We start from the raw sequence: 24,308 nt of genomic DNA on the forward strand, positions 1-24,308 counted from the left end.
GACATAACATTATGTATGTACTAACATAATGGTGAGGAAATAGTCATAAAGCTTTGTAATGTAACGTCACACTTCATACAGAATGGCACATTATGAGTTTAGTGGTAATCATGTAATTGCCACAGTCACAGAAAATCTGGTTTGTGCTTGCTTTGTGTACATTGTTTACATCAAACGATTTCTGCCAATACTGTTAGAATGTCATCTCTATTGTGACAAACGTCTGTGTCTACTAGGGTTCTCCACCTCACAAAAAATTCTGTAGGTATTCAAGAATCACACATTTGATACAGTAAATAAAATTTATTTTAATTGTTCAGACAATACACAGATTCCTCAGTCAAATGGAAATAAAAAAGTCAGCTGGTCTCAGTTCATGGGCACCCTTGCAGCTGAAGTTTTTATCAGTCAGCAGCCAATTCTGTATTTCATAGGGCTCCTGATGCTGTGGTGAAGCAGCTTTATAAATACCAAGGTTCCTCAGGGTTGTGGCATGTGTTTGGTGGTAGTGCGGGGCATTATTTGCGCTGAACTTGTGTGAAGGGTAAGGGTAGCTGAATGGGCTGGACAGACTGGAAAGGCTGGCTGGGCTTCTTACGGGTGTCTGGGGAGAGCCTCTGGACTTCAGTGGGCAGCAACTGGTTCCGCTTAATGATCTGCAGGGCCAGCTGGGTGTTACCTGAGGACATAAAACAGATTAGAGATCATCTCCTGATTTCTGGTTCAGTGTGTTGTGTTGAGCACTGTCTTCTCATGCAGTGCTCTGACTGGACAGTTGTTTTTTGACATATCAAACACAGCTGTAAAGGTCATCAACAGTTGCCTTTCTCTGTCCCACTAACTCACTTACAGTACAATTAATAATGTTAATGACCATTATCACTGCAAACAGCTGTTTCTCACACTACCAAAGGATAGCTGATCATTAGAAACCCTTTTTGCACTCATGTTAGCACAGCTGAACATACTGTATGTTTTCATGAAAAACAAGGACATTTCTGTGTGACCCTAAAGTTTTGAACTGTAGTGTTTAGAATTGCTTTACGGTGGGTAGTAAAAAAATAAAAAACTACAGCTGATAGCATTATACAGCAATCTTAAAATATTCAAGGCAAGACATTCAAAGAATCCGTGTTGACCAAGCTGACTAACTACATAGAGAGTTTGTGTGAGTAAGTGATGGAAATCTGACCATTCTGTAGCTCCAAGTAGACTCCCAGCAGGATAGCTTCAGGTGGAATCTCCTTGGTATTTACCATAGATGCAGCCTAATAAATACAACACAAATCACAGCCAAGTTCTTCACTGTAAAATCATCTGAACAACAGTGTGTGTGTGTGTTTTCAGATCTGACTGAGCAGTAGCTCAAGTACCTTATAAATAATTATTTAAATACAGATCACCTGAGTGCAGTGAATGTGTGTCAAAAATTCAAGATAAAGAAAAACTAAACTATTAATTACATCCACTCTTTGGTTGTTTTATATGACTCTGCAGTTTATGTAGACACACACCACGTTTGTTACTTGTTAAATGTACTGCTAAACACAGAATTATCTCTTCTTCCTGCCATCATCTCAGGTTCTGATGAAATCTATGGATTTATTGTTTTTGATTAAATGGTCCTTCCAGAGATGGTAACAGGAGAATGTGTTTGTGTGCGAGCCATTTCCTGTTGGTGCGAGGACTTCATTTCTGTTGGATTCACTTTAGCACTAAAGTTTAAAGATGGAATGAGTTATCTTCTCTCCTACTCCGGAGTAGGAGTTTTTATGGCATCATTTTAACTTAGTGCAGCTCAGAGGAGCAGAAGTTTCATCTTAAAACCTCTTTTTTCTGGGAAAGCCTGCTCCCACAGATATGAAACATGCCAGTAACTATGATCTACATGTTTTTTCAGCATGGAAATTTACAGAGACATTCTGGGGGACCCGTTTGTCCACCAAAGAGGCATAATATGAGAACTTTAAATACAGCTGAATATGTATTGGTGAATCTGTATCAGTCTTCAACCATGGTACAGTAGAACAAAATGAAAAATTAATAATGTTGCTATATTTACCTGATGCAGACATTTGCGGGCCTTGTCATACTCGCTCCTCAAGCAGTAGGCACTGCCCAAGTTGAAAAGCATCATGGCCCGAGCTGATGTCACACTGCTGGGGTAACAAAGGGGAGTCTGCTTCCCAGCTGCACACGCAAAAATGAAGGAAGGGATTACAGTAATATCTATAATATTTAATTCTTAGTCTGTCATAATATGATGTATGAAACTCAAATATCAATAATATTATTATTATTATTATTATATCTCAATATTACAATTTCATTCTCACTACTGCACTACTCGGTTCTGAGATTATTTATATAGGTTTAATATACATTATTCCTGTTTAACCGTCTTCAGCTGAGACTTTGGACAGTTTCAAAGAAAAGATTTAAACAAAATCAACTCACAAGACTCAACAGGCTCATCTCCTTTGTCAGACCCTGCTAACAACAAGAAACATTAAACATTAAGGAAACAACACTAAATCCTATGATTTGTTGACCAGTGTGTGAAATCTACAGACCTTGGTCTTGCTCACTGGTCAGCACACCCATAGATACGTCACTGACATTCTCTGGGTTGAGGTGAGCGATGGCGTCAGAGATCCTGTCCAGTGAGATGAGGGCTTCAGCAGCATAGAGGTTACCCAGAAACCTTAACACCCAGCAGAGGAGGAGGAAGACAGAAAAAAAGACACTGCTGAGTGGTGTAAAAGAGAGAAAGACACGGCTAATAGGCTCAGTTCAGCTGGGTTTGGCAAACAAATCATGCACTTACTTGAGGGATCCAGACACCTTGGTTTGATGAAGCATCTTCTCAGCGTGGTTCAAAGCCATAAGGTTGTCTCCCAGTGCTAATGCCACATAGGCACTACATGCCAGGATGGAGCACCTACACAGCAAACAAACACAGCAAGACATCATTAGCGATTATTGTGCAGGCTTGGTCATATTCCTGAATAATGACTTTTGACAGCTATGAATTGTGGTGAGAGGAAAACATGAATTACCTGAGGTTTTCTACTTCCTGTTTTCTGAGGGGAGACGAAGGAGCTGCAGACAAGAACTTATCAGCATCTTGACCTTTTCCACTGCAATATACAACAGTTATCAGAACACACGTCCAACACTACTGACAAATAAACAATAGTCCACAATCAAACCTCTTTACGTTGCATTTATTTTGCATTTACTGATACTTTAAAAGGCACAAAGTAAATATCTGGTTTGCCCATTTTTTTCAAATGCATGTATGCATGTAGCATGTTGTTGTTGTGTTGTACCATGACAAGCGCACTGACCTGCAGGCATCACTGTTCTCACTGCCGCTCTCGGTACTTCCAGACTGACTGGAGCTCTTGGAGCCATTCTCTGTCTTGGTGTCCTGGTGCTGGTGTTCAGGCAGCAGCAGCAGAGCATTCCTCAGGCAGATTGCTGCAAACTCCATACTGGCTACTGGGATAGCTGCTGACTGGCCCTCACTGTAGACACACACACACACAAACACACACAAACACACACAAACACACACAAACACACACAAACACACACAAACAAACACAAACAAACACAAACAAACACACACACACAGCTTTAAGAAGAGCATTGGGGCAATACAAGCCAGAAAAAAACGTCTATTTCTGAGATGTAATAGTGTGAAGTGTGTTCTAAACAAGGGACACTGGGTACAGCCCGCTGACAGCCCTCCACCTCACTGTACAGCTTTTGTCTTGTACTAAAGCACAATAGAATCCCTTTGGGAGGGAGGAATGAAGTTTGTATACTGTTTGTATGGCTTTTTTTTTTTTTTTTTTTTTGACAATAGTTTTCCTCTTTTAAAAATCAATAAAATTAATCATGAAAGTACCAGTATCTGGTAACCAGTTCTCATGCTGCCATGACCTTCAAACACTGATATGCATCAACCTCTGGGCAGATGTAAACTTCTGAATCTGTATTTTGACTGGTTCAGACCTGGAGGGTGGACTAGTCTACTGACCTGTAGATGGTGTTCTGGGTAGACTGGGATGCCAGTACAATTTTGCGATGGTAGCCCTGTCCGACAACAGACTGCACTATACCTTTTTTACAAGGTAAACTCTTGCTCTCCTGCTCTGAGCCCTGAAAACACAAACAGAGACAATAAAACAGCTTTTTTGGACTTCATTTAAATCAACTTAGGAAGTCAAAGGTTGTTTTCTTTAACTAAAAATGTATATATGTATAATGTATACATGCAAAAAAACAGCATCTTTAGAATAAGCTAAAAGGAAATTTTAAGGAAGCAAACTTCCTAAAAATAACTCAACCTGAAAACAACGCTAAAACCAAATTCAGGAACATCATTGGTTAAACCATACCCCTTTGTTAGCAGAGATGCAGCATTCAGCAAGCCGTAACCAAAGTCGAGGGTTGGAGTGGTAAACTTGCACTGCCTCCATCAAACACTCAAATGCTGCTAGGGGCCTGCCGATGTGCAGCAGCTGAATACCACAGTTGTACAGCAGCTCATAGCGCTTGTTAGCTAGTAGAGCACACATGGGGATGCCTGTGAACTTCTTAGCTGGAGAATAAAAACAACAGAAGAAAGCAAGTTCACAAAGTCACTTCTAAAACAGCATAGATGTGAACTTGTTTTTTTTTTAATTTGCACATATTTGAAACAACAATAATGATGTTAACAGAATTAAAAGATAATATTAAGAAAAAATAAATAAAATCCTAATTTTTTTTACCTATAGACAGTAATCTAGCAATTTCTCCTTTCAATATGTTCATTGTGACTATTTCCTTAGTTTGTAATAAATTAAAACCAAACTATAAGCAATGTCGCTCTGATGCAGTAAGAAAATAAGCTAAACCTACATTGCCCATTGCTGCCGTCTCCCAGCTGTGCGCAGGTGTGGTCATTCTCTTGCAGCGCCTTCTTGAAGTAGAAAATGCCTAGGTTATGTTTTCCCATTGCAAAGTGAATGCAGCCCAGATTGTTCCAGAACATACATCGAACACATTCACCTGATTGAGACAAGACAGGACACATGTACAATCCATAAACAAGCACATACACAACACTGCTAAAGATCAAATCCAAAACTAGCTGTAACGCCTTTTGACTGCAGACTAACATCTGTCAGAGGTATGGTAATGGTCACCTGTCTTAATGGGTCCAGGATGCTCTGCGATGTTGGAGCTGTTCAGAAGTTTTACTGCTTTCCGATAGTTCCCCCTTAGGTACTCAAAATTACTCTTTAGGAAGAGTGAGGGTGCAGACTGACGGAGGAGACAGGAAACAAGTCAGAGGGAAAACGAGGACAGGGAATGCACTGTTGTCTTGACTATCCTCACCCACCCCACCCTATGCGTGTCCAAAGCTGTACATTGTATCCCCTGCCATTGAGTGTTTGATGATGTAGCACTGAGACTCACATTCCCTGCTGTGTTCATCACTGATTTGATCTCTCTTTTACAGGCCTTGGAGGATTTCATCTGAATGTAGGCTCTCACTTTGTACTGTAAAGGAAAAGGCATTTAGTCCACAGCAGGGAGAGTCATACAGAGAAACAGTGCAGAACATAATCTATGAACATAGCCCTTACCTGATGCATCTTTGATTTGGCTGCCTCAACCATAGCTGTGAACTCTGCCTTCTGGTTTGCTCCATCTTTGTTAGAACTGTTGCTCTGGAATCAAGCACTCAATCACTTAATTGTATGTTTGAATTTTAATTACTTCTTGACAGAACACTTAATGGCTTAAGACAAACCACATACTATAACTAAATACACTGCTCCAAAAAAACTAAAGGAACATATTTTAATTAGAGTTTAGCATCAAGTCAGTGAAACTTCTAGGATATTAATCTGGTCAGTTAAGTAGCAGAGGGTGTTGTTAATCCTTTTCAGCTGCTTTGGTGTTATATGTTGTGTTGTGAAATTACCAACAGGTGAACTAGAGTGACAACCTTGAGTCAACCTCCAGAACAGAAATGATTTTACAGCTGGGGGCCACTAACATTTTTTCACTAGTTTCCCATTTAGCTAGCATCACTACTAGTAGCATGAGGTGATACCTGGACCCTAGAGAGGTCGAACAGGCAGTCTAACTCCTCCAGGGTGGCACATCAATATGTACCATTGTCAGAAGGTTTGCTGTGTCTCCCAGTACAGTCTCAAGAGCACAGAGAATATTCCAGGAGACAGGCAGTTACTCTAGGAGAGCTGGACAGGGCCGTAGAAGGTCTATAACAGACCATCAACAGGACTGGTATCTGCTTTTTTGTGCAAGGAGGAACAAGATGAGCACTGTCACAGCACTACAAAATGTCTCTAACCAAACAATCAGAAACAGACTTCATGAGGGTGGCCTGAGGGCCAGACGTCCTTTTGTGGGCCCGTGCTCACTGCCTGGCACTGTGGAGCTCGATTGGCATTTGCTATAGATTTCTAGAATTGGCAGGTATACCACTGGGCCCCCATGCTTTTCACAGATGAGAGCAAGTTCACCCTGAACACATGTGACAGACATGAAAGGTCTGGAAAAGCTGTGAAGAAAGTTATGCTGCCTGTTACACCGTTTAGCATGACCGGCTTGGTGGTGAGTCAGTGATGGTCAGGGGAGTCATATCAATGGAGAGACACACAGACCTCTACAGGCATGACAACAACACCCTGAGTATCGGGCTGAAATCCTTGGACCCACTTTAAGACCCTACACTGGTGCAGTGGGTTTTGAGTTTCTCCTAGTGACAACAATCCCCGGCCTTATGTGGTGAGAGTATGCTGGCAGTTCCTGGAGGACGAAGGATTTGATCCCATTGACTGACCTCCACGCTCATCTGACCTAAATCCAATAGAACACCTCTGGGACATTATGTTTTGGTCCATCCAATGCCACCAGGTTGCACCTCAGACTGTCCAGGGAGCTCAGTGATGCCTTGGACCAGATCTGTCCTGACGTTGTCAGGCATGCATACAAGCACGTGGGGGCCATACAAAGTAGTACCATTATGAGTTGCTGGACTGAAATTTCAGTAAAATGGACTAACTTACCGCATAATTTTTTCACTTTGATATTCAGGGTGTCTTTAAATTCAGCCCTCTGTGGGTTGATAATTATATTTTCCATCAAACTATATGGTATCCTTTCATTCCCAACACATCACCCAGTCCATATCAGTATAAATATTCAGCATGATTTATTTCCCCATTGAAATCTAAGGTGTTTTCAAAATGTTCCTTAATTTTTTTTTAGCAGTGTAAAATTATTCTTAGCCATTCAAGTGACACAGCTAAGCAATTAGTATGTTTAGTTTGATAACAGAACAAAGTGAGTTACCTCTGCTTTGCCATTCTTGTTGCTTCCTTGTACAGAGAGTTTATCTAGTACAGCCAGCAGATGGAGAGCCTTTTCTGGCTGGAAGGTGAGCAGGTACAGATCCACCAACAGGAAGCACACAGCCTGAGCAAACTTCTCTTCTAGGACAAATAACACCATAACTGCATGGCAAAATGTAATGCTGTGGCCTATAACTAAACAGGACTTGTCAAGACAGACTAGATCTGTCTCTGTTGATATTAGGTGGATTTCAATTCCCTTAATTGCATTCACCTTTCCCTTACTTGCATCTTTTCCTTTCCATCCCTCCCATTAAAGATACATAAAGGCATGCAGGAAAAAGATAGGAGGAGAGAGGAACCCAGAAAACAGGAACTATCATCTGAAGCAACATCCGTTTCTGATGGTGGATAAGCTGTGGATTCTCTGTCAGTCGGACTTTGTGGTGATGTTTGTTGGACTGGAGATTATATTTGTCCAAATTATAATTAAAACACACAGTTGCCACCATCTGCACATTGTTTTGTTTTTTTTTTAATATTAACATCTGCTCATTTATTAAAACTTTTTCTTAACGTTTCTATATTATACTGTTCTCATTGTGTCATTAATTTTGACTTTAATACTCGTCAGATCATGATTTTAATGACAAACATCTTTAGTTAGTATTTCTTGTTTTTCTGTTTTTAAATTCATGACTTATTAATCTATTATAATTATAATTATACTCATTTGTAGTGACCTATTATTAGATAAACTAATTTAAACTAATATAAATAAATTACAAATATATTGCAGGCTCCATTTATATGCATGTTCACGCTCTCCTGTGTCAATGATGATGTTCTTCATAATATTAAATTACTGATGTTAAAGAAAAAGAGTTTGTTTCTAGTGTGTAAAGAAAATTATTCATGACTCTTTACCACTGGGAACTGATAAATCTTCACACAAAAGAAACTTTGTTCTGTTAGGGCGTTTTCACACCTGCATCCCCTCGAGAGATAATTTCACAATGAATGTAAACACAGGTTGTTCATCCTGCTGATTATTGTTTAATATATATATATATATATATATATATATATATATATATATATATATATATATATATATATATATATATATATATATATATATATATATATATATATATATTTGCGTGTTTACACATTAGACAAAATGAACTGCACCAAGAAGAAAAAACAAACTTGAGTTTGATTTAAACGAACTAAATCTTGAAGGTGTGAAAGTACTCTTACATTGGTTTTGTTCTAATGTTATCAGTGTATTTCAGTGTAAAACTGTGCTGGTGTTGTGATGCGGTTTCAGATCAGTGTGATCAGCTGCAGCCAAACACCAAGAATAATAACAGAAATAAATAAAGGGGTGTGACGGATTAGTAAAAAACTTCTGCGAAAGATGGTCTGTTGTCTCTTCGCTTATCTCTCCTTAAACATCATTCCTCCCTCCTCACGAATTAAATAAGAAGCTTTGGAATGTGCTTCAAAGGAGGAGGAGCAGAACAACATCCAGGGCCACAGTACACACTTTACACAGACATTTTATCTTTGAACCTTTTGGACTAGGAGTAAAAAACCTTTACTTATTATCTTATGGAAACTAAGCTTGAACATCCATTTTTACTATATTTACAACAGTTTGGTAAAGATATCAAATTGCTCCAACCTCCAAAACAGGTATTTAATTCAACAGTTACATTTTTTTTATAAAGTCTACTGTTAAATGTGGAAATTCTCTGTCAATCAGGTCATGGTTATCCTCAAATGAGCTGTTCAGTAGCAACTGGACTCGAAGATGAAGATGCTTGAACATGTTTTACTTCTCATCCAAAAGGCTTTATCAGTACTGAGTGACTGTTCGGGAGCCCTAGTATGTAAACACTCATTTCCTTCATGGAAATGCAAATTAATTTATAACTCTTTTTGAAACGCATTTTTCTGGATTTTTTTTGTCATTGTTGTGTCTCACTGTTTAAATAAACCTACCATTGAAATTATAGCCTGATCATTTCTTTGTTAGTGGGCAAACTTACAAAATCAGCTGGGGTTCAAATAATTTTTTCCCTCACTGTATGTGTCGTTAGGATGACATGGTCAATGTCTATGAAACCATCTCAGGTGGGACATTAGGAAATGTTGTACATAGCTGATACGGAAAGGCTGTTCCAGTTTAACATTGATGGGTTCCTTTACTTCTCTTTCAAATCACTGGTGTTCTCTAACCAGAATCTGTGCATTACTACCTTTAAAGAAGTATCTTCTCTGGTTAAGATGTAAAAGAACAAATGGAAGACTCCAGAGGTTTAATACTTGGAACACCTAACCAATCACTGAGAACTGATTAATCCTTTAGGAAGAGAGGAAAAACATCTTTAAAAACTGGACCTGCACGGTTAAGGCACATGCCACATAACTGTAGCATCCTGTGCTTAAGCTTGCAGGGGTTTACCTTGCCCCCCTCTCTCCCTTCCAGTTTCCTGCCTCCACTGGACTGCTCTTATCAAATAACTTTTTTATGGCAGTTGGGTGTTTCACTTAAATCCCTTAAAAGACAAAAATCCTAAAAAAAAAAAAAACAGAGATCACACTCCTAAATGTGCTTCACTACTTTTCTTAATAAAGCATGGGAACATACCAAATGGTTCCAGAAACTGGTAGAGCTTCTCTCCTATGGAGATGGCTTCAGAGTATTGTCGCATATGGTAGTGGATGATGGCTTGGTTATAATACAGCAAACTGTTTTCAACATCATCCAACCCATCAACATCCTCTGCTGATGTGTGAACCTATAAGATAAGTGCAAAGTACTGTTTTCTAGAAGTTTTACCAGAACCAAAAACAAATTCATCATGAACTGACAGCATGAGAAAAACATGACCCACATTTGAGCAGTTACCTGGTTCTTCATTGCTATCAGGGTCTGCTTCAGAGTCCCTGTGGTAGTCTGACCACTTTTATAAAACTCTACGACAGCTTTATTCATGGTGATCTTGTAGTCCTCTTTGTTCAGCTCCTGTAGGGCTTCAAGGTGTTTGAGAGACTCATCATATTTCCCAGCCTGTGAGAAATGCAGGAACCCATTTTACCAAATTTGCAACATGCAGTCTACAACATGAGAATTTCTTTTTGTGTTAATTTTCACCAATCAATACAAACTCTATCCTTTTGGTCCATTTATAGGCAAATTTATCTACAATTTGTGAGTGAAGGTCATTGTTGAAAAATGACGCTGTAACTAAAGTGATTTACGTTGCTGTGCTAGCAAACAGCATTTTGGAAATGGGCCCTAGGTCAGTAAATAGCTTGGGCATGTTTATGAAGGGGTCCATCTATTGCAGAAGCCTATTCAGCATATTCTGAAAACAGCTATGGGAATAGCATGACCATGACCCTGACCCTAACCCTAACCCCATCATGCTCACTCAGACACAATAATAAGATGTTAATGAAAATATGGCAGCTAATGCAACAGCGTACCTTCAAATTTGTTTTCAAAGGATCTTGTTGCTAACAAAGCCCATGAAAACAACTAAACCATCAATTTGCAAGTGTATCTCAACACTCCAAGCTCCAAGCCTGAGGACATAAATATTTAAAAACAAATTTTGTTTAATTTAAAGTCTCAGTAATTTCCCAACACAGCTGCTCATTGTAGTTTTAAATCATGAAAACAATGAAACAGTGCCTTTCGCAAGGACTATTTTCAGCGGCGGAAAAATCCCCAGTTGTGTTTGTTTTTAGTGAGAATTTGTGGCAACAGGGTGAGGGATTACAATATTCATGAGTGAAACGGTAGATATGAGCAACTGATGCTGGGATTTGGACTAATGTACCACATGATGCTTATGCCATGAGCTTGGCTGCTAGAGCTACATTTAGACAATGCAGACTTTCTGTATACTGGGATAGTAACATTAGCTTTTGTTCGATTTCCTGTCTTTGTTGACAAGGTCATAGATATTTTGCAAACCATATCACTCTGCTGTCTATCCAGTTTTAGAAATGCACACATGACCACCAAATGTTCTGAAACACAGATGATAAGTGGCAATTTCATTGTGTGTGTAGCCATCTGACTCTCTTCGATCACTTAATTTTATGTTTCCAACATGTACATGTTGTTTTTTTTCTTGTTTTGGACCTATATAACCCAGCTGCTGAACCCTAATTGTGACTGTGGAGAGGTTTGATTCTGATACAGAAACTATTAAGGAATAATCATCAGTTAAACCTTGTTGTCATGGGAGTTTTAATGTTACTGCATGTAAGGAAAGGAAAGAATGGAGGTGATTTACCAAAAACACTTCATATGCGCTGGCTGCTATTTCTTTCTCTTGGTCTGTCATTCCAGGGGAAGATGAGCTGTCATGCTTCGGTTCATTTTGTTCTGATCAAAGTGGAAAAAAAGAGAAAAAGTTCATTTACATAAAATTTGACTCCAATCGAAAAATAAAATTGTAATGAAATTACAAGTATTGCAGGTACTGAAGTTACACTAGAAGGCAACTTTATTAGGTACATCTTAGAACTCCTCCCAGCATGAGCCTTATGCTGAAAGCAGCCATTAAAAGAAAGGAGATTGTGTTCATCAAAGGATGCACATAGTGAACAATACAAATTAGATTGTGCCAGTCATAATCACACACTGATAGTGTTTACTAAAAGAACATCCACAATACACTTTCTTTACAAATTGATGTTTGCTTCTTTCATCACAGAGTTTAGCATACATATATTTCTAAAATGCAATTATGTATAGTCAATCTAACCGTTTTATGGTAAAACGGCGTCTATAAATACCTTTACAAGATATCTATACTTTAGACTAGTCAAAACCACAATTAAAGATATCTACAATTGAATTGAGAAGTTTGGCATACTGTTGATAGTGTGTCAAGTATGACTGTAAAGGTTCAGGCTACGGTGGTTAATGATGTCAGTCGGTATAATCAAATCTAATATGTTCCAAGAAAATATTGCTCACACGATCCCACCAACTGAGACAAGGCACTATGTAGTTTACACTAAAGATTGTCCCTGCCATCTTCATATCGTAATAACAGTGGAAACTAACAGGTGTACTCAAGTAACGTTACCTTATAAACTGGCCACAGACTGTCTTTAAATTACATGGCAGCTGCCTGACCTTGCGACAACCTCATTAAAATATAACATTTTAACGTTTTATGTCCGGACATAAAACGTTCGTTTCTGATATAATATCAACTCCAGGCAGTCTCTGAGACCCCTCGTCAATTCCGAATTTATTGAATCCATCCATTGTCATTTAAGATATGTGAAGACCACAACGGGTTCATCGCTGTTGGCAGAAGCCGTTTGGGATTAACGCGGAATATGTTTACAGCTCGGTGCGTCGTATGCTCACTGACTTTATCAAAAGTCGCTGCTGACGTTGAAATTGTACGTTTTGAGGCATGTTAAGGTTCCTTGTGTTTAAACAGCAAGAAACAATCTTGAAACATTCCTGAGTGCTTTGGCTGAACGTGTCGTCAGCAACATGAATTTTAGCTAGGCTAACCAGGTCAACTGGTGCAGGCGTCATCAGTGAGCGGTTAACTGAGTGGTCAGGCTACAGAGCACAATATAACCTTATGACAGACTGAGTGTTACATATGCGTTACCAGTTAGTAATTTGAAAAGCTGCAGTATACTGCATCTATTTAATGGGCTAGACTAGAGTTAGCATAATTAACCCATAACTAGCTACCCAGCGTTAGCTCACACACTTACCTGTATTTTCTGCCATTTTTGTGAACCCTTCAGTTACAGTTAGAAATCCTATTTTGTAGTTTGGATTAGATCCAAATAATTTTCGCTGACCAGCAAGGAAAATATTAAAATTAGAGACAAAATTTCCAGTGTTTCCCACTAGCTGATGTGGCTAATTGAATCTCTGTGGTATGCGCTGCACAGCTTCTTCTTTGCTAGTTGCCGACAGTTTGCAACCAACGTGTTATAACGCAACACCGCCCCCTGGTGTTATGGACATGCCGGGGAAGTGAAAGGTTAGGTTAGGTTACTTGGTTTAGGAACGGTTGTTAGAGCCCGTACCTCCGGAGTACATTGCAGGAAAAGTCAGGTTATAGGCACATATGGCAGGACCTTTTTAACATTTAAGAGTTTTAAATTGAATATCCATGATCACTATTTCTAAAATAGTATTTTGACTAGTTTAAATTATAATGCGCCTAGGCAAAATTATATTTCAAGATATCTGCAATTGCATTCCGACCAGTACGAACGACACTTTAGGATATCTACACTTACATTTTGACTAGTCACAATTCCGTTGCAGATATCAGAAATGACGTCACCAATGTCATTGCACCGATTTAGCATTTTTTGGACCAAAATAATTAACATTACAGATATCTATAATGTACTTCTGACTAGTCAGAACTGTAATTTAAGATATCCGTAACTACATTTTGACTAGTCACAATTCCAATTAAAGATCTCTGTAATTCCATTTGGACTCATCAGAATGGCTCATTGACTTGAATGGGAAAACTAATTTCAGATATCTCCAATTCACTTTTGCCTATACGTTAAGTGAATTCCAGACATCTTTAATGGCATTTTGACTAGTCACATTTCCAATTACAAATATCTTTAATTGGCCACATTTTAAAGATATCTTAATGACCTTTTTGATATCGCAAACTAAGATATTACTAGCCGCAATTCAATTGTAGATATCTTTAATAGGAATTAAAGATATCTAGGAGCGGCTGGAGAACAACAACGCTTGAGATGTGTGAAGAGGCCTAAAGACCATCACTGGCCACGGACAGAGAGCAGGCACGGTGGCATCTGATGAAGATCAGGGCTTGGCCAACGAGTTAAACCTGTTATTCAACAGGTTTGATTCCAGCCCTCCCCCTCCCACTTCACACATCTCCAGTACAGCAGCTACACCCACCCCCACGCACTCTCACCATTGCACACCACCCCCATCCACAACCATCCCATCTCTGCCCCCAACCTGCAACCCCCTTTGCCTCACTTCTAATCAGGTGAGGAGAGAACTGAGGCGACTTAAGACCAGGAAAGCTGCAGGTCCAGACGGCATCGGACCCTACTGCTCAGGGACTGTGCTGACCAGCTCTGTGAGGTGGAGGTCACATCTTCAACCTGAGCCTGAGTCTGGAGACGGTCTGTGGAAGACCTCCTGTGTGGTTCCGGTTCCTAAGATGGCGCACGCTAAGGAGCCAAACCACTACAGACCAGTAGCCTTGACCTCCCACTTGATGAAGACCATGGAGAGGCTCATCCTCAGCCACCTTCGCTCAGTGGTCAGCACCGCAATGGACCCGCTGCAGTTTGCCTACAGGCCGAACATCGGGGTGGATGACGCTGTCATCTACCTGCTGCACCGGGCGCTGACTCACCTGGAGAATGCCGGAACCGCTGTGAGGGTCATGTTCTTTGACTTCTCCAGCGCCTTCAACACCATCCGGCCAGCTCTGCTGAGAGAGAAGCTGGAAGGGGCAGGAGTGGACAGACGACTGGCTGCATGGACAACCGACTACCTCACCAACAGGCCACAGTATGTGAGGCTACACAACTGTGTGGTGGTTTCCAGCACTGGGGCTCCTCAGGGGACGGTGCTCTCACCGTTCCTTTTCACCCTCTACACATCGGACTTTACGTACAACACCAGCAGTTGTCACCTCCAGAAGTTCTCTGACAACTCGGCCATTGTTGGCTGTGTGTCGGGGGGGAACGAGCTGGAGTACAGGTCAGTCATTGTGGACTTTGTGGACTGGTGTGAGCACAACCACTTGTGCTTGAACACTAGTAAGACAAAGGAGATGGTGATTGACTTCCAGAGGAGAACACCACAACACACACCGATGAGCATCCAGGGCTCGGACATTGAGGTAGTGGTAAATGGTCTGCACTTATATAGCGCTTTTCTACCTAGCTGGTACTCAAAGCGCTTTACACTGCTTCTCATTCACCCATTCACACACACAAGCACGCACACACCAATGGCAGAGCTGCTATGCAGCTGACCTGACTCACCGGGGGCAACTAGGGGTTCAGTATCTTGCCCAAGGACACTTTGGCATGTGACGTGGCAGCCGGGAATCGAACCACCAATCCTGCGATTGGCAGTCAACTGCTCTACCTATTGAGCCACAGCCACCCCAACCAGCCACCCCAGTTTTAAGTACCTGGGTGTTCACCTCAACAAGAAACGGGACTGGGCTCACAACACCGATGCCCTGTACAAGAAGGGCCAAAGTCGCCTCCACCTTCTGAGGAGACTGAGGTCCTCTGGAGTGTGCAGGCCTCTCTAAAGGACTTTTTATGACTCTGTGGTAGCCTCTGTTATCCACTATGCCGTGGTCTGCTGGGGAGCAGGCAGCACAGAACGGGACAGAAAGAGGCTCAACAAGCTGGTCAGGAGGGCCAGTTCTGTCCTGGGCTGTCCACTGGACTCTGTGGAGGAAGTGGGTGAAAGAAAGATGTTGGCCAAACTGACATCCATCATGGACAACACCTCTCACCCACTACATCGGACAGTGGAGGCACTGAGCAGCTCCTTCAGTTGCAGACTGTTACACCCTCCATGTAGGAAGGAGCGGTTCCGCAGGTCATTCATTCCCACAGCTGTTAGACTGTACAATGCCACAGTTTAAATATACATGTACAAAACCGGTTATCATGCATCCATAGCCCATCTGACTGTATTGTTTTTTTACTTTATTTTATTTTTTTATTACGTATAACATATTATAAATGTTAAGTCGTAATAGTTTATATAGTTGGAGATTCTCGTAAAATGTTTATTACTTTTGTATTTTTGCACACCCTCTCATTCTTTTTGCACATTACTGTTGTTCTTTTTGCACTGACCTGCTGTAGCAATTGAATTTCCCCAATGTGGGATCAATAAAGAATATCTTAACTAGTCAAAATTTAATTGTAGATAGTCCAATCTCCTTGCTCCATGTCATTGTAATATTTATTTATAAAATGTAGCTACAGACCACAAGTCAGTGTGGAGGACCAAAAAATCCAAACATTTCATCCACAGACAAGTATTTTCCCTCCAATACCCCTCTGCTCTTTTTGGCCTTCAGATCTTTCTAAACAGATGCTATTATTAATGCACACCACTGAGACTGGTGACTTTGTTTATAGCAGTGGATGTAAGTAACCATGTGTAGTATCTGCAGTTGCTGCTGGTGGTTTTGTAAAGGGGTGGGGCACAGGGGACCCAGTGGTGACGACAGACAGACATAAAAAGCTGTAAGTGAAAGTGTGAAACTAGTTTGTCACACAGTAGTCAGAGATGGAGAAGTTTAACACAATCTTGAACATTGCTAACAAGCAGACAAACCTTGGTGTTGGCTTGGTCGCCTTGCTGACAGCAGGAGGAGAGCAGATCTTCTCCTCTGCAGTGTTCAGGTGTCCTTGCAGCGAGCTGAACTTCCTCTACGGCCTGGTGTTCTTGCTGGTTCCCGCTCTAGCTCTGCTGCTGCTGGGTTACATCCTGAATAAGAAGACGTGGAAGCTGTTGACAGGCATGTGCCAGCATAAGGCTAAGCTGTGTAGATGGAGGAAGCTTGTAGCCACTGGGACAGTCCTCTTCCAGATCAGCACCACTGCACTGGTGGCACCTTCCAGTTGGATAGCTGTGGCCCTTCTAAACGGGAACTACTATGAGTGTGCAATGACCGGTACCAATGTGACCACTTTCAACAAGCATCTGTGTGGCGATAAGAAATCTCAGGACCAGTGTGAGAAGGAGCTGTACAGGTTCCCCTGTGGGAGAGGCACCAGTGTACCACAAGCTGACAGAGAGGATATTATGCTCACGCTGAAAGCTCAGTCCCAGGTCAGTGTCCACATGTGCACACCAACTGTACCTACCAGGATAACATTTTTTGACTCTATAAATGCTAATGGGCAGGAAAAAGAGAAATGATCAGCATGAACTGGGCAACATTATACATGAAATGTATAATGTTAATGTTCAAATATGAATATTTGATTGAATCTTATCATACAGCGTACTTGCAAATAAAAGTGGAAATTAGCACTCATCCAGCTGTGTTCCAGCTCAGGTTCTTCGTATTTGTTTGTCTGTTTGTTTGTATGAAAGTTATGTTTGAACTTTAAACTCGACAAAACACTTCTTGTAGTAGGAGAAAAAATACCACACCACATGGCACTGCTTGGATTTGACTCACTGACAAACCCTTAGTCAGTCATTCAGCAGTGAAAATCTGCAACCATTTCCTTTCATTTGACCTTTGACTGTGTTTAAAATGATTTTAACATCATTTATCATCATTTGTACCTAAAACATTAATGCATACTGTCTATTAATGCTGATCAGATCCTGGGTTGGCTGCTAATTGCCTCCATCATGCTGTCCAGCTTGCTGCTGAACTGTGTGGCTCGATGCAGCTCCCCCATCAGCTACCTGCAGCTCAAGTTCTGGAGGGCATATATTCAAGAGGAGAGCGACCTGATGGATTCATACACGACTAAACATGCAAAAGAGCTTGCAGAGAGGAACCTGACAAGTTTCTTTAAACAGTCAGAACCTGCCAACATCATCACCCCTTCCAACAAAGACTGGGAGAGGATCTCCAACCTCTACAAGTTTAGCACCAAAGACCAGTACTACAGCACCTTGCAGCAGTATGTGGAGAACTGCCACATGTCTGATGGCAAGATGATGAGGACAGTCTCAGTCAAATCAACTGAGAGCAATGACAACACCCCTGCTGTTCTTAATTTTGTGGATGAAGGAAGAATGGTACTGTAATGGCACAGCTGCAAGTGACTGCTTACAGTGCCATTTTGCTGAAGCATAGATTATATTGCTGTTGTCAGTGAAGTGGACACAGAGCACAAGTCTGCTTCCTCGCACTTACTGGAAACAGCCAATAGGCAGTAAACTTCAAGAATCACTTCCCATTTTGCTCTTGAGTGCTCAAGGTACATGTATATGAAATATAAAAAATCCCCTTGATCTTAACTATTGTATGTTAAAATATGGTGATGTGAAAAAGTATATGCCCCCTTTTCTTGTTTTACCACACTTAAATGATTCAGACCATAACATAAATGTTAATGGTACACAAAGATAACCTGAGTGAATACAAAATGCAATTAACAGCACAGTATTTCTCTGATAACCTGATGTCATCTGATCCACCAGATGACATCACATCAAATCATGTCATTTAGTTGGTCTTATCTCCGAAGTAGAACCAAGTTCAAAATGGTTGAAGTCATTCTTTAAGCAGACCATTCCCAAATAAACACTCATCACAGAAATGCTGAAAAACAAATGTTGATAATGTGAGATAATCTGTAACACCATAGTTTCCGTGATCTTCATCCTCAACAGTGATCTTCATCCTCAACATCACCACCATTACTAACTACCCTGAGGAACCTGGTGAATAAAAAGGAGAAGCTAATCATTTAAGATATTCATTTTAAACAGCAAGTATACCATCTTCATCTGCCAGGTTTAAGGGCTGACACATTCTGTGCACTGCTGGCAGACTGCATACATTCAGGTAAATATTCAGCACCAGTGATAAAATATAAATGTATTTTATGTAATGTGACACTGTGGACACTGGCCTTACGCTGAAAAGAAATAAAACAGTGAAACTGAAGGCTGTAATCATGGTTCTTCTAACAGCAGATAATCATGTGTTTCATGTGTGCAGAGGATGTTTCACAGCTTCCTGTAAAACTCATTCAGGCGTTTAAGCTAAGCAGCGGCACTTGTGAGAATGAAAGAGAAAACCACTAACAGGATGTGATCAATTCTCCACTCCACCCTCTTCTGCAATGATGGTGGAGTGGCAATTCAAGAGAGCAAATGCGTACACTCACTCTAATTTACTATTTGTATGTCTTTCTTCTTTACATGTTTTGTCATTCCACATTGAAAACGTTGACATACAAAATTAAGATGTAAACTAATCAAGTGCTACATTTTAACTGTGGTCAGTAGAAACACAAACATGGCCCTGTTTCAGTTCCTTTTTTGTTTGTGGAGGTGTTTTTTTTTTTTTTTTTTGCTTTCCAGATTGCATCACTGTTAACTAACAGACTAGTAAACGGAAAAACTAGACCAGGGGAATTTTTGCAGATGAGTTCCTCAAAGCAGTTAGAGCTGGAGGGGAGGACATAGGTGTAGGAGGGCCTTTCCTTTGTGAAGAGGCAGTGGGTGGAGGGAGCATCAGACTGACTAAAGGCTCCTCCTTTAGTCAAAGGGTGGGGCACAGACAGGCTTGGTAGATGTGTTTTGTCTTGTACTGTGAACGAACAGTGGCTGGAGGCTGCAAAGACACTCAGCTCTTTCACTTTTTACTTCCTGTAGTTTTTTTCACTTGGCTTAATTTCTTTTGGAGTGTATGTGGGAAACCTTGTCGCTGACACCATGGATAACTTCCAGACTGTCCTGCGTTTCTTCATGAACCAGAAAACCACTATTGGCTACAGCTTCATGGCTCTCATGACTATTGGTGGCGAGCGAATATTCTCCATGGTCTCTTTTCAGTGTCCCTGCAACCAAGATCAGAACTTCGCCTATGGGATGACTTTCCTGCTGGGCCCAGCTGCAGTGCTTATGATCTTTGGTCTGTTCTTCAGCAACCGGTTGTGGCGGCTCTACACTGGCTGCTGCCTCAATCCCATTAAGCTGTGCCCCCGTGGGAACTGCTTTGGCTGCACTAGGGTGTTAATAAGCATCCTCACTGGGGCTTGTGTGGCACCTGTCATGTGGCTCTCTGTGGCCCTGCTCAATGGTACTTTCTATGAGTGTGCCGTCAGTGGTCTCGATGATAAACTAGTGGTGGATCTATTCTGTAAAAACAAGACATGGAAGTGTCGGGAGGAACTGGCTCGTGTGCCCTGTGGCCGGTCCCAGCTATCTAATGATGAGCGCATGGATTTGTTGCTGATGTTCAGGGCCCAGTCACAGGTAAGAGATACAAACCCGGATCTTTGGGTGCATTTAGAGAACTGCAGTTCACCTAGTGAATTTCCCCTTTGGGGATCATAGAAGTGTTATCTTGCCTTGTCTTAACTAGTCTTCAAAAAATAGCTGTCCAATATTTTCTGTGGATTTGGAAATATTTTGTCAAGTCTCAGATAATGGTCTGATGATGTCATAGTGATGTCATAAGGGATATCCCATGTTGGGATTGGAAACTATAAATTTCAACACAAAGCCTGTATTACAAATTGTAGGTATACAGTTATATAGAGGTGTACTTTTATGCCCCTTCCAGGCAGGAAAGGGAAAAAAAGTTTAGATCCAGTTGCATTATTGGAAATGCAGTATGCAATGTTTTGGAGGTACTAGGTACTAAAGAATATGTCAGTGTAAATTTTTAAAGTAAAGTAAAGTTTTTTCCTAATCTCTCCACACTAGTAAAAAGTAAACTTACTGTGAATCTGATTTCCACTTCTGATTTGGTTGTAAATCCAGTCTGTACCTGATGTGTGGATCCATGTAAGTTGGATGGCGGATGACTATGAAGGATGTGTTTAGTGAATGGACAAAAAGACATTGTAAATGCCTCAGTGGTATGAATTTAAGTGACTCAATGAGTGCATTCTCAAAAGGAACAAAGTAATACTCCAGTGATATCATATGACACTTGCATACATTTTGAGGACAAGACACAAAGCTAACCAGCAGCATCCTAGAGTATGCTAGTGGTCTGGAGGACACTAACCATGTTATTGCAGACTGTGGATATATCAACCCCAAAGGACAATGATGACATTACAGATTGTGACATTACTCTGATGCCATAATGGTTATTTCTCCAGGTGGTGAGGTAAACCATCAAGGACATACCAACAACATGCTTCACAAGACTAAGAATTTTTCTTATCATTTCTAATTTACACTTCATATAAAGTGCCCATACTTCCATTTTGTGTACACAAATTCACTATAATATTTTAAAAATAACTTACTCAGATGATACAGGCCTGCAGGTGATTTACAGGTGTTTTTCCTGTTAACTGCCAAATCAGGGACCAGCACGTCCCTAACAGAATGGTTTCAGAAAAACAAAATCCGCCTTTGGGAGTGACCAAGTCAGAGCCCAGACCTCAACCCAATAGAGATGCTATAGAACGTCTTGAAGAGAGCCACACACGACATCCAAAGAGTATGACAACGTTAAAGCAGTTCAGTCAGGAAGAATGAACAATGTGCAGGTCTGATCCACAGATACAGGAAGAGTCTGGTTGAGGGGTTGTTAAACAGAAATTCAAAAAGGTTCACCTACTTGTTCTTGCAAAAGTATATATCAACTGTACTTACATACATACAATATATGTATTCTTCACTGGGACTTCATTGTACATTGAGCATCAGCTCATATCAGTCTTGTATGTTTGCAGGTCCTAGGTTGGTGTATCATCATTGTTGCTACATTTGTAGGCCTCCTGGGTACCTGCTACAAAAACTGTCGCTCTAAAGTCAGCTACCTGCAGCTCACATTCTGGAAGCGTTACATGGAGAAGGAGATGGAGCGCTTTGACGCCTTCACTGTGGACTACGCTACCAAGCTGGCCGAGAGAAACCTACAGAGCTTCTTTGAGAACAAGGATCCTGCTCCATTTCCTTTCCCTAACCACAAGGCATGGGAGGAGATCTCTGAACTCTACACCTTTTCTCGGAGCGAGCAGTATTACAGCACCTTGCAGCGATATGTAGAGAGGGCAGACAGGGACTTCACACCAGAGAGAAGACCTGTGATGGACTTAGAGCATGGGATAGAAATGAGCTAGAGGAGGAAGTGGCGCAGTCACAGTTCTGTTAGTGAATAAACACAGAACTATAGTGAGACTGAGACTGTTATACTTAAATAACCGTTGATATTCTATTGTATGTGCCAGTTTGACTCAGGACAGATGCCCCAGGCCACCTCTTCACAGACAAAGCTGCACTCTGTATGTAACTCTGTATGTAAAAAGAATGTTTCTGTTTCTGCAATGGTACAACCAAGGGCATAATCACTATTTTATACAGACAAACCATACTCTCCTACCTTGTTTACACTATGCATTCATGTCCTTTAGTGACTAATGCTGTTGTTAGTGGATTTTGTCTGGATTTGCACATTAGCTTATGCAAAGTTACAGTAATGTTGCAGTTAGGACTGTAGTTTTCTGAACTTGCTACAAAGTTAATATTGTGATACAGCTACAGAGCAGTACTAAATACTACAAAGACTGCACAATAAAAACAATGCCTCAGATATTTTCAGATAAATTGCTTGCACCACTGTATATACATAATATGCAAAATAACTTTGAATTTCTTTAAGCCGATTACTTTTTATGCAGCTTAACTTGCAAATCAAACAAGTAAAAATCTCATAAGCAAAAGCACAGACTCATTCACAAAGCACACGTCAAGAGGTGACTGAAAAAGCAATAAATGAAAAACCAGAGGAAGCAATTTACTCAGGCCCTTGTATTTTCTGTAGACACTGACTGTAAAAGGGAACAAAGCATATGAAGTAAACAGTAAACTGTGCCCCTGCATCAGGTCTTTTGTTTGTTTTTTTTTTGTTTTTTTTTTTTTGTAATGTGCAAGAAATTTCTTTTTTTGAAGCTGACAGCTGTTAACCTGAATATGCTATGTCATTTGGCTTTTGTAATTTACAATGAAAGAAGTATTTCTTCCTCTGTTGAAAGTGTGATGCACAGGTCCATGTGTCTACCCTCTGACATAGTAGTCAGTCAGCATTACTTCCGGTATACAGGTATACACAGGTGAGCGTGATGCACAAGTACCCACATGTATAATCACAGAAACAATGGGTAGTTTTCATTAACGGTGGAACGTGACTAAGTTACTTCTACTCAAGTACTGTAATGTAAATATTTTTTGATTTTTTCTGACAATCTCTTTGGAGTCTGGATGACTGTTATGATATTTCTCACAACTGTTTTTGAAGTTTTACAAATGAATCAATAAAAGAATTGCTTACTTCAACAACAATATGCCCCTGCACAATCATGCATGACATGATGATATAATATATAATAATAATAATATAACAGCTTTCACTTTTAACACTTGAAGTAGATCTTTTATAGTTAGAATATCTCAATGCATGCTGAATGCTTGGCTTTTATGAAAACGTTTTATTTTCATCCAGCACTTGTATGTCCTTCCAGTCCCTACATCAAACTCAGTTATAATTTTTTAATTCAAGCTCATTTTCAGGGTTAAAACAAACTTACATGAGATATCTGATTTATGTAAGTATTAAGTATTTTTTAACAATATATTTTCATGTTACAAAACTGAAGGCTTTAAAGGCAAAGACTTAAAATTTAGTGTAAGCCTTCCACTCATACATTCATTTTACAATAGGGATCATGGCTCAATGACTATCTTAACATTAACATAAAGTTTGCCATATGAAATGTTGTGATCCAAATAAATGTTCCAACAGACCTAAACAATAAACTGTTGTCAACAGTACAGGCTTGAAATCGTAAAGTAAAAAATTCTTATTCTTATGCTCCTTCTCCTCAGTCAGTGGTCGAATCTACAGCAGAGTTATGAAGAAGGAAGGAAGAGAAGTTCAATTAAACTTCACCCATAACTGTTCAAAATCCAAACCTGCTCTGAACACATTTTCTGTTTGACAAAGTGAATTCAATGACAAATGCTGAGTGATTTTCAGCAGAGATGATCTTAATAGTATTTATCCATTATATCTGTGAATTATTAACCAGTAAACTAAAGCCTGATTAAATTAAATATAATGTAAATTTTAGATTTGCCTTCCAATTTCTTTTGCACAGTAGTGGTAGTCTGTGTTCTCAGTTAAATGGCCGTATATGGACTCTGAG

At 40.3% G+C, this 24,308-nt stretch overlaps 3 protein-coding genes across 6 annotated transcripts; 2 read left to right on the forward strand and 1 right to left on the reverse strand.

Annotated features, from left to right (window-relative positions):
- Positions 1-297: 297 nt before the first annotated feature.
- On the reverse strand, positions 298-16,891 carry cnot10 (CCR4-NOT transcription complex, subunit 10). 4 transcript variants are annotated; one of them, XM_026373060.1, is made up of 19 exons: positions 16,780-16,891; positions 11,702-11,793; positions 10,303-10,464; positions 10,042-10,192; positions 7,384-7,523; positions 5,646-5,729; positions 5,476-5,559; positions 5,202-5,319; positions 4,915-5,064; positions 4,410-4,612; positions 4,049-4,170; positions 3,351-3,530; positions 3,060-3,140; positions 2,828-2,941; positions 2,574-2,704; positions 2,458-2,493; positions 2,063-2,190; positions 1,193-1,268; positions 298-679 (listed from the first exon to the last, which is right to left on the reverse strand). In XM_026373060.1, exons 2-19 carry the CDS (start codon positions 11,750-11,752, stop codon positions 519-521), a joined length of 2,172 nt encoding a protein of 723 aa, XP_026228845.1. In that variant the 5' UTR covers positions 11,753-11,793; positions 16,780-16,891; the 3' UTR covers positions 298-518. The 4 variants fall into 4 exon arrangements, with proteins under 4 accessions (XP_026228845.1, XP_026228844.1, XP_026228843.1 ...); XM_026373059.1 differs by lacking the exon at positions 16,780-16,891 and adding an exon at positions 13,158-13,357 and having other exon boundaries at positions 7,384-7,520; XM_026373058.1 differs by lacking the exon at positions 16,780-16,891 and adding an exon at positions 13,158-13,357 and having other exon boundaries at positions 2,458-2,490.
- On the forward strand, positions 16,695-19,081 carry calhm6 (calcium homeostasis modulator family member 6). The gene is made up of 2 exons (XM_026373064.1): positions 16,695-17,277; positions 17,782-19,081. Exons 1-2 carry the CDS (start codon positions 16,732-16,734, stop codon positions 18,214-18,216), a joined length of 981 nt encoding a protein of 326 aa, XP_026228849.1. The 5' UTR covers positions 16,695-16,731; the 3' UTR covers positions 18,217-19,081.
- Positions 19,082-19,472: 391 nt separating this feature from the next.
- Positions 19,473-23,445, forward strand: LOC113170805 (calcium homeostasis modulator protein 5-like). The gene is made up of 2 exons (XM_026373065.1): positions 19,473-20,397; positions 21,837-23,445. Exons 1-2 carry the CDS (start codon positions 19,855-19,857, stop codon positions 22,224-22,226), a joined length of 933 nt encoding a protein of 310 aa, XP_026228850.1. The 5' UTR covers positions 19,473-19,854; the 3' UTR covers positions 22,227-23,445.
- The last annotated feature ends 863 nt before the right edge of the window (positions 23,446-24,308 follow it).

This window comes from Anabas testudineus, chromosome 16 (genome assembly GCF_900324465.2).
Source record: "Anabas testudineus chromosome 16, fAnaTes1.2, whole genome shotgun sequence".
NCBI classification, from domain to species: domain Eukaryota; kingdom Metazoa; phylum Chordata; class Actinopteri; order Anabantiformes; family Anabantidae; genus Anabas; species Anabas testudineus.